Below are 9,052 nucleotides of genomic sequence, written 5' to 3'. Positions count from 1 at the left end.
CCTCCGTGTCCCACGCGTGAGGAGGAGGAGGAGGAGGCGGCGGGCCTTGTTTATATTGTTTATGTCGTTTATGTCCTTGGCGGCCCCGAGGTGCCTCCGCCGGGGACCGCTCGCACCGCGGCCTTGGGCAGGATCCGCCGTGCCAAGGTCCGGAGAAGGTCCCCGCACTTTGGGAGCCGGGTGTGGTTCCCCCGAGCCCCTGTGCACACCCCCTGTGACAGCCGATCCTTTCCGACAGCTTTCCTTTAGGATGTGCAGAGATCAGCAGGGATCGGGCCCGTAGGGATGGGCGCTCTGACCCCTTCCCTCACACGGCTGATGTTTTCAGTCCCACCTTCCTCATCCTCATCACCCGCGGGGGCTCTGGGCTCGCCTGGCTCCGTTTGACTGTAAAATTAGAACTTCTTGAAAGTTTTGTCTCGCGATCCATTTAGCTGCTACTACGTTTTCCCTCTTCTACTGAAATTCTCTTCCTTACGCCAAACGGAGGGATTGCAATGCCTCAGTTAAAGCCTGTCTGCAGTTTTCCAATAGCTCTGGTAGTGGGAGTTCTGAACGGGGAAGTTTGTCCTTGCTTTGTAAAATATCCCTTGGTTTGCTTGTCTTGCTTTCCCATTAAAGCAGGCAGTGGGCAGGGAAAGGTCAGGGTTGCAGAAGAGTGTAATAACCATTCTTTATTAACAATCTTTTCAGATGAAGTTGGGGCTCTGGTTTTTGACATTGGCTCGTACACAGTGAGAGCAGGCTATGCAGGCGAGGACTGCCCAAAGGTGAGAGAATCTGTGCCTCGATGGGAATTCAACATTAATTAATGCCTTAAAAAGTCTTCTTTGCGAGTTACAACTCTACTGAATACATTGGGGTTTGTTCTGACTGTATTGTATAAAGCAACTTCTGAATTTATGAGAAAAACACCAACTTGCAGAACATTACTGATCTTTATGTGCTGCTTGCCTCTTGCCTTGCAGGTGGATTTTCCAACAGCCATTGGTGTGGTGCTAGAAAGGGACAATGGCAGCACTCTGATGGAGATAGATGGTGACAAAGGCAAACAAGGGGGCCCAACTTACTACATAGACACTAATGCCCTGAGAGTTCCAAGGGAGAATATGGAAGCCATTTCACCTCTAAAAAATGGAATGAGTATGGCACTCTTGTCTTTTTCTATCTGATTTTAAAATAGCATTGCCAGGCTGCAGGGAGTTATGATCGTGTTGACAGATGTTCTGTACAGCAACAGAGGCTGTCAGAACAGATTCCTGCTTTACAAATTGCATGGAGATGTGGTTGGTTTTCACTGTTAGTGGCTTTCAGCATAATTGTTGAAGTCATGGTGGTTGTGGAGGAAGAGAATTCTGCATATCTGTTAGAGGAGGTGTGTGTCTGCTGAGGACAGCTTTTAACTGAAGAGCTCTATGCAAAAAACTAAATTGGAAAAATTGGAAAGTCTTTATGTATTTATGAAATGAAACAAAACTTAGAAGTAACTAACCTGTTTGTCTCAATGTTCTTATAGTTGAAGACTGGGATAGTTTCCAGGCAATTTTGGATCACACTTACAAGATGCATATTAAATCTGAAGCAAGTTTGCATCCTGTCCTTATGTCTGAAGCACCAGTGAGTAAAAGCAGCTGTGCATTTTGATAAGTGTTTTTGATAACTCTGTAAACATTAGTCCTAGAGAAGGCTGACAATGGCTTGTAGGTGACAAGTGCTAAAACTTTGCTACAGAAATGACAATTTTACAAAACTTGGACAGCTTCTGGAAAACCCTCAATTTGAAATAGTTCGTATGAGTTGTATTAGAAAGTATTTACAATATGCTATTGTTTTTCACTTGCTGAAAAGAAGCCAAAAGTTAAAAAAAGAAATTTTGCTGCCTAGAATAAAAAGAAAAAAGATGTTTGGATGTCTTATATATTAAGTTACACTTAATAAAATGCCATAAAAATCTTGCTTCATTCAGCTTTACAAATAATATTAAGTGACACAGAATAATATTTATAATGGAGAAGTTTTAATTTTTCTGTCTTAGATTGTGTAAGTGGTCCTGTAAGGCAGCTGAAGTGGATGAATACACATTTCTGGGAAAATCTGGACAAGGTTTCTGTCATTTTAAAATGCTCAGCATTTGAAGGCAGATCTTGAAGTCAGAGTAGAAAAGGTAGATGTGCCATACACAAGTGATGCCTTTCTTTAAAAAAACCTTATGAAAAGGATTTTGTTGAATTTCATTGTTCCCTTGTGTTGAATCACAGCTTGTGGAGTGTGGATGAGTTTGCAGTGGCTGTTTGATGGCTCAGTGGGTGTCTGAATAGAGACATTCCCATTGGAATTCTCCTTAAAAACCTCATCTTACTTTCTTCTATTGGCTTGGAAAAAACTTCACGTTTTCAGTAATGTGCTGAATATTTCAGATATATCCTGGCTTAATCACAACTACAGTAGAACTGTAGAAAGGTACTTTGGGAACTGGAAAGTCTGGATTTATTTTTCTTCCCACTGGGCAAGTTCCTTCATGTATCTTCCCCCTTGTAAAAGGCAGGGTGTTTGCTTTAGAGAGTTCTTTGGGAACCTGACACTGAAAGCTGCAGAAGTGTAGAAATGTATTGTAACATGAAAGGTGTGAAGCACTTTTGTGTGACAGATAAATATTGATGTGTTGTAGTATAAATGGAATGAAAAATGTTCTAAAGAAGTAAATTACTAGAAATGCATTTATGTAGAATTTTGGTATGATTGGAAACTGTGGCTGGAGTTTTTTTAATAACTTCTTTATTGTGTTAGTAGTCTGTTAGTGTGCAAACACAGCTTCCTTTTGGTCACTTCCTTGTGGTTTGGGTTTATTATTTCTTAGTGGAATACCAGGGCAAAGCGTGAGAAACTGACGGAATTGATGTTTGAACACTACAACATCCCGGCCTTTTTCTTGTGTAAAACTGCTGTTCTGACAGCGTATCCTTTGAAATGTTTCACTGCATGGTTTTAGTTTCTTCCCCCCAGGAAATTATGGTAAACTTTTTCTAGGCAATTCCAAGTATAACAGCATGCCTAACTTTCTTAAAATTGATTTTTCCCATAAATATCCAGGGAGGAAGTAAACAAATGCATTTTCTGAACCTTAAGGCATTAGAACCAATTTTTGACGTTCTCCCAGTCTGACTCTGTCCTTGGGGTCAAAGTCTTTTTTTTTATTATGTTTTTTTCCATTGTATACTATGTATAAGAATATTACAGAACTGAAATGGTGGTGTCCACACTACTAAATACAGTAATTAGAGCTTGACGTTTTCATAGCCTTAAGAAGAATATTTGTAATTATTTTAACTAATAATATGTTTCCAGCTTCGAGTCTAAATGAGTGGGATGTACTTAGAGCTTGCTGCATAGTAGTGGCATGAAGTCTCACCCTTGTGCCTCCAAAGCTTGAGTTAGTTCACAGATGGAAGTTAAATGCTGCTCTCTCTATGACATTGTGCACTTCACAGAAAGATGGTACACACTGGCAAATGATAAATCCCTTTGTAGAGGCAAGGAATAACATGTTGGGATCCTCATTCCTAGTTATGATTTAATTGTATGGCAGCACTTCTTTTCTAAAGTGAAAATTACAATGTTTTCCTTAATCACTTTGACTAGTTTTGCTAACGGGAGATCTACAGGTCTCATCTTGGATAGTGGAGCAACACACACCACTGCTATTCCAGTGCATGATGGATATGTACTTCAGCAAGGTATAAACTTTCATGGATAACAGCACTGCAGTATCAAGTGATTAGAGTGATTTCTGCTTGCACAGTTTTGTTACTGCTTTTACATCTTTGTGCCCCCTTAAAAAGGAAAAAAACCCTAATAGTGTTCCCTAACAAATAGTTGGGAGAACCTGCATGATTTGGATGCTTTCCAGGTTAGTTGTTTTGGTTTTTATTTTGGATCCCCTCTTTGCCTTCTAGGTATTGTAAAATCACCACTTGCAGGAGACTTTATCACTATGCAGTGCCGGGAGTTGTTTCAGGAAATGAACGTAGAGATAATTCCTCCATATATGATTGCTTCAAAGGTGGGAAAATAACTTTATTTAGTAAGTGTTGTCTTGGGGAGAGGCTTAAATGTTTACCTGATGACTTTGTCCCCTACAATCTCAGGAGGCAGTCCGTGAGGGATCACCAGCAAATTGGAAGAGAAAAGAGAAGTTGCCCCAGGTCACCAGGTCTTGGCACAACTACATGTGTAATGTAAGTAGGTCATTCCTCCTGCTCTCACCTCCCTGAGTCTTCCATAAATAAGTTTTGTTTGCAAGTGTATCAGCATTTTTTCTTGAAGAATGAGAATAATCTTTGAAAAGTTAGTACTGATTCTATAAATTTTATAAAACTGAAGATTAAAATTAATATAAATACATGTTATTTTTAACTCCACAGTGTGTCATTCAGGACTTCCAGGCTTCTGTCCTCCAAGTATCAGATTCAACCTATGATGAACAGTATGTTACTTTCAACTTTCAGTATTTATATTTACAAATACTAACAGATTTGTAAAATCTGTTACCAGTTGTGTGTGTGGTGCTCAGCCTGTTCACTGCCGTTGGCTGGTTTTGTTATGGAAGAAGGTTTTATCTAAAAATGGATGATTTATGCAAGTAGGAGTACTGCATATACCCACATGATAGTTTTTTGTTTGATGCTCCAAGATGAGATCATAATAAATATTATTGGAAGTGTAAGTCTTATGAATCACAGTATTCGCATTGGAACTATAGTTCATAACACTGCTTAGAAACCTTGACATCCTGTTTAGAGAGCACTTTAAAAATGTGTTGCTTTCTGTCTGATGCTCCAGGGTGGCAGCACAGATGCCAACAGTTCATTACGAGTTCCCCAATGGCTACAACTGTGACTTCGGTGCTGAACGTCTGAAAATTCCTGAGGGATTGTTTGACCCTTCCAATGTAAAGGTAAAACCACTGTGATAATTGAGATTGGAAGGCTCTGCATGACTGGGCTGTCACATGGCTTTCTTTTGTATAATGTTTTTAATCCTGTGATTTGGATGTATTTGCACTGTGGGGTTCTCCTGGGGGTAGAATTTGCCTGTCTCGAATGATGGCTGAGGAAGGGAAGGATGAAGTGTTCAAATTGGGTGGTGATGAGCTGACTGGAAAAATAGGGGTATTTTTATTCCTTCCCTAACAAAATGCTTGGCTCCCTCTCCAGTAACACTTGTAAAATTCAGCTCTTTCAGGGTTTTTCTATGCCTTGCTCTCTTGAAGCAGTGATGTGTAGATTGCTGATTTTCCTGCAGGGTTTATCTGGTAACACGATGCTGGGTGTGAGCCACGTTGTCACAACAAGCGTTGGAATGTGTGATATAGATATCAGGCCGGTAAGTGCTACTCAGCCAGGCAGTCTTTTAAGGCATAGATATTTCTGTGCCAATACATGTTTTTGGGACTAGAACAGTAACAGTGATTTCCTAGGATACTGATAAATATGTTAGAATAATTCTGTAAGTATTACGTATTTCTATATAGGGATATGTACCATTAGTGTTTTGTCTTTACAAAATGCTAAATCCTTTTACTTACTGTTTCTACCCGTATTTAAAAATCTGATGCACAGATTTTGTGGCTGGCACTGCATAATTTGGATTGGACTGGCTTCAGATAAGCATTTATGTTTGTAACTTGGAGTGTTATCTTCAGTTTTTAGGCATCGTTATGTTTAGAACATACATGGAATTTATAAAGAAGAGAAGTTCTAAAGGAAAACATTATTTTTAAAATTAATGTGCTGTCAGGTGTCAGATTGATACAGATTGCATGAGAGTTCTTTCAGCTTTTTTTTCTGTTAACCAGTGTGTGAGGAGAGCTTAGTGGGCTGGGCCATGGTGTGTGTTCACCAACTGCAGCAGTAGTGAGATAGAAAACTGCTGCAGGGCTGTGGGGTTTTCTTTTGAGGTTGCAATCAGCTGTAAAAAGCTCAACAATTTGCATACAGAGGAGATGTACAGGTTGAGGGTTCTCCAGAGTAGAAATTGTTCAGTGAAATCATGTAGAACATATGGCTTCTGCCTTCCTTTTGTAGTTTAATATTAAGCTGCCTTGCAATATTTTAAGTGATTAAATAATAAATTGAATTGGGAGAGGTAATACTGTTGCTTTGCTGTTGTTGACTATACATTCTCGTGCCACCCCTCCCTATTGTGAGAAAGAGCTGTTTTCAGAATGATTTCCAAGGTAAAGCTCCAGGTTTGGTTTTTTTCTCTCTTTTTAGGGTCTCTATGGCAGTGTGATTGTAGCAGGAGGAAACACTCTAATACAGAGTTTCACAGACAGATTGAACAGGGAGCTGTCTCAGAAAACCCCACCGGTAAAACAACTCTTTCCATTACTGCATTGAGTACTTAACATTTTACTTTTCTGCCATATAAGTACCCAAGGATACTGTGGTTTTGATATTCTTTGGAACCTGACAGCTGAATAGATTTCTGCAGGGTTAAGAAACCTCCCTCTCTAAAGAAAAGAAAGAATTCTTGAAGAGTTTCATACAGAATAAACTCCAATATTTCTTGAGCATTTTACTGCTCCACTCTTGCTTTCAGATTTGTGATCCTAAGTTCTATAATTGTCCCCAAGCAACAGCCTGTATTTCTCTTGATGGTCTCTCTTTTAAAGTGATGCTGACTGACTTGAGGCACATTCAGTCATTCTGCCTGAGGTCACTTCGTTGTGGCAATTATTTTTCCTTGATTCTGCAGACAACCTAAATCACCAGGTTTTGTCTATGAGTAACATACTTACACATTTTTTTAATCACTTGATGTTGAAGAAAGTATTGATACCTTGCATCTGAGAGTAGATACAGATTATGATATTTCTTGAATTTTAGTATTCAAGCACAAATGTTCTGCTTGGGACAACTCTGAAATGATGAATGTTAGCAGAAACTGAGAAATGTATTCATTGCTTATAATAGCTGAGGAGGAGCCCATTTGAAATTCAAAGATTTTATTGCTGTAAGGCATTTTGAAAGCAAAAGGAATGCATGGATCCAAATAAGACTAGATGACTTAAGTCTAGCAATATAAGTCATTTTAGTCCCAGTGCAGTGTTGGAGGTGGCACTACACACTGTGATATTATTGCTCTCCACCTGCCCCATTCCTTGCCTTAACCATTTGCTGTTGGGAGACAAGGTAAAAACCGTATTTCCTGTTCCACTGTGGTTGTTTTGAATTGTAAATGCAGGGCAGATGAGCAGTATTGCAGTTGTACTAAAATGGACTGTTTTCAGCTGCATATTGGTGTAGACAGCAGGTTCCTTGTGCTGCTTGTCCCTAAAGGTCACCAGCTTACATTTGTGTGACATTTGCTCCTTTTCTGTGCAGAGCATGCGCCTGAAGTTGATAGCCAACAACACCACTGTGGAGCGGAGGTTCAGCTCGTGGATTGGGGGCTCCATTCTGGCTTCTTTGGTTAGTAAACCTGTGTTACTGCATTGCTGTGCTGAGCAGCACTGCCACCCAGACATCTGACTGCCCAGAAGTGTGCATTGCAGAGTCTGTGCTACATAGTCATAATCTTGGCTATCCTCATGGTAAGGGGAGGAAAATCTGTTTTAAAAAGAGGTGTCAGTGTTTCCAGTGACAACATATCCTGCCATGTTCTCCCATTTTTAATGGCAAGGTAAAACCTTGAAATACATGTACTTTCTCTAGACTGTATCTAGTAGACCATGAAAGTAGCAAACCTGCTACTTTCTGTTTCTGCATCATATTCCTGAGGTTAATTCTACAAGTTACTGAGCACTGAAATGCTTTTTGGGGGTTAATTTATCATCATGGGAAAGGGAGACTGGAATCAGCATTTGGTGCTGCACTTCCTGTCTTGAGTTTAATCCCTTAGCAATAAAACTCAAGGAAAAGACAATTAAGCAGTCAAGTACTAAAACTTCATTTAATGTAAGGACTTGCTTGTTTTCCCTCCTAGGAAAACCTGCTAATCATGTTTTAATTAACCATCATTTGTATTCTGATATTTTTTCATTGTGTGTTGCTTTTGTTTCTTTATTTTTGTAGGGTACTTTCCAACAGATGTGGATTTCTAAACAAGAATATGAAGAAGGAGGGAAACAGTGTGTAGAAAGAAAATGTCCTTAGACCTCTTTACTGTGAAAACTGCTGCCTGCTCGGTGCTCCTTCTGTTTTATAGCTTTAGCATACTCAGGAATGGGATGGACTCCTTTTTGTAGGAAGTTTATATTGGGTTTTTTGCATAATTCAAGTTCCATTTTAACGAAGTTAGAAATTTTCAGAGACCTAATTGGTACTATAATAGAAAAAGGATGTTTACGTCCCTTGTAAAGCAATAATTCCTGTAACAAGCATTTTATAATTTTGTATAAATGTCTATTTTCTCTAGTATCTTTTCCTGGGAACAGCTTTACAGGTTAGCTAATAGATAGAGGCATAACCTTGCAAATGCCTGTGCTTATTTATTAATTATTTCTTGTCTAATTTCTTGTCTACTTTCACATACTAGTCTTCCTTGCTGGTACTTTGGCCTTAAATTGCTCTTATTTTTCTCTTAAAAAATAAAATTTGGTCTTTTATATTTGAGCAAGCTTGTGAGTACTTGCAGAGAAAGTTACTCTGCTGTTTTAGAAGGTGAAAGTTTGTATTCAGCAATCTATTTTAGTGTAAACTTTTACTGTATCACAGAAGTGTTACATTCCATGGAGTGAATGTTATATTAAGCACTGGTTTGTTAATTTTTTTTATTATGGAGCATTTTCATTTCAGTAAGCAAGCAATGCTTTCCACCTGATGTCTAAGAATGTATTTAATGCCTTTGTGATGTTGGTGAGAAGCAAAGCCTGTTCAGGACAGGGAAATTGAGACGAAGAATTGCCTCTCCAAGACTGGGAGCAGAGTCAGAAGCTTTCAGTGCATGGCTTGACCCTCTGCAGGGAGCCCCAAGTGCTGTGTGGCTCCCCCTGTGCCTCCCAGCAGGGTCTGTAAGTGCCTGTGTTTGCAGGGGGAAGGTGCACTCAGGG

The 9,052-nt window shown here is 39.5% G+C and overlaps 1 protein-coding gene across 1 annotated transcript in view; it reads left to right on the top strand.

Moving 5' to 3' along the window:
* The window catches only part of ACTL6A (actin like 6A), a 49,233-nt gene extending 40,625 nt beyond the window's left edge, over positions 1–8,608 (top strand). Inside the window, exons 3-16 of the mRNA XM_005419020.2 lie at positions 25–147; positions 694–770; positions 969–1,143; positions 1,517–1,617; positions 2,858–2,955; positions 3,640–3,734; positions 3,954–4,060; positions 4,146–4,235; positions 4,422–4,483; positions 4,840–4,954; positions 5,302–5,382; positions 6,273–6,368; positions 7,386–7,472; positions 8,076–8,608. Coding sequence (XP_005419077.2) covers positions 25–147; positions 694–770; positions 969–1,143; positions 1,517–1,617; positions 2,858–2,955; positions 3,640–3,734; positions 3,954–4,060; positions 4,146–4,235; positions 4,422–4,483; positions 4,840–4,954; positions 5,302–5,382; positions 6,273–6,368; positions 7,386–7,472; positions 8,076–8,156 — 1,388 coding nt within the window. The 3' untranslated portion in view covers positions 8,157–8,608. The remainder of the gene's footprint in view (positions 1–24; positions 148–693; positions 771–968; positions 1,144–1,516; positions 1,618–2,857; positions 2,956–3,639; positions 3,735–3,953; positions 4,061–4,145; positions 4,236–4,421; positions 4,484–4,839; positions 4,955–5,301; positions 5,383–6,272; positions 6,369–7,385; positions 7,473–8,075) is intronic.
* Positions 8,609–9,052: the final 444 nt, after the last annotated feature.

This window comes from Geospiza fortis, unplaced genomic scaffold, assembly GCF_000277835.1.
Source record: "Geospiza fortis unplaced genomic scaffold, GeoFor_1.0 scaffold172, whole genome shotgun sequence".
Classification (NCBI taxonomy): domain Eukaryota; kingdom Metazoa; phylum Chordata; class Aves; order Passeriformes; family Thraupidae; genus Geospiza; species Geospiza fortis.
Note: the sequence above shows the minus strand (reverse complement) of the source record. Positions and strands in the feature narration are given on the sequence as shown.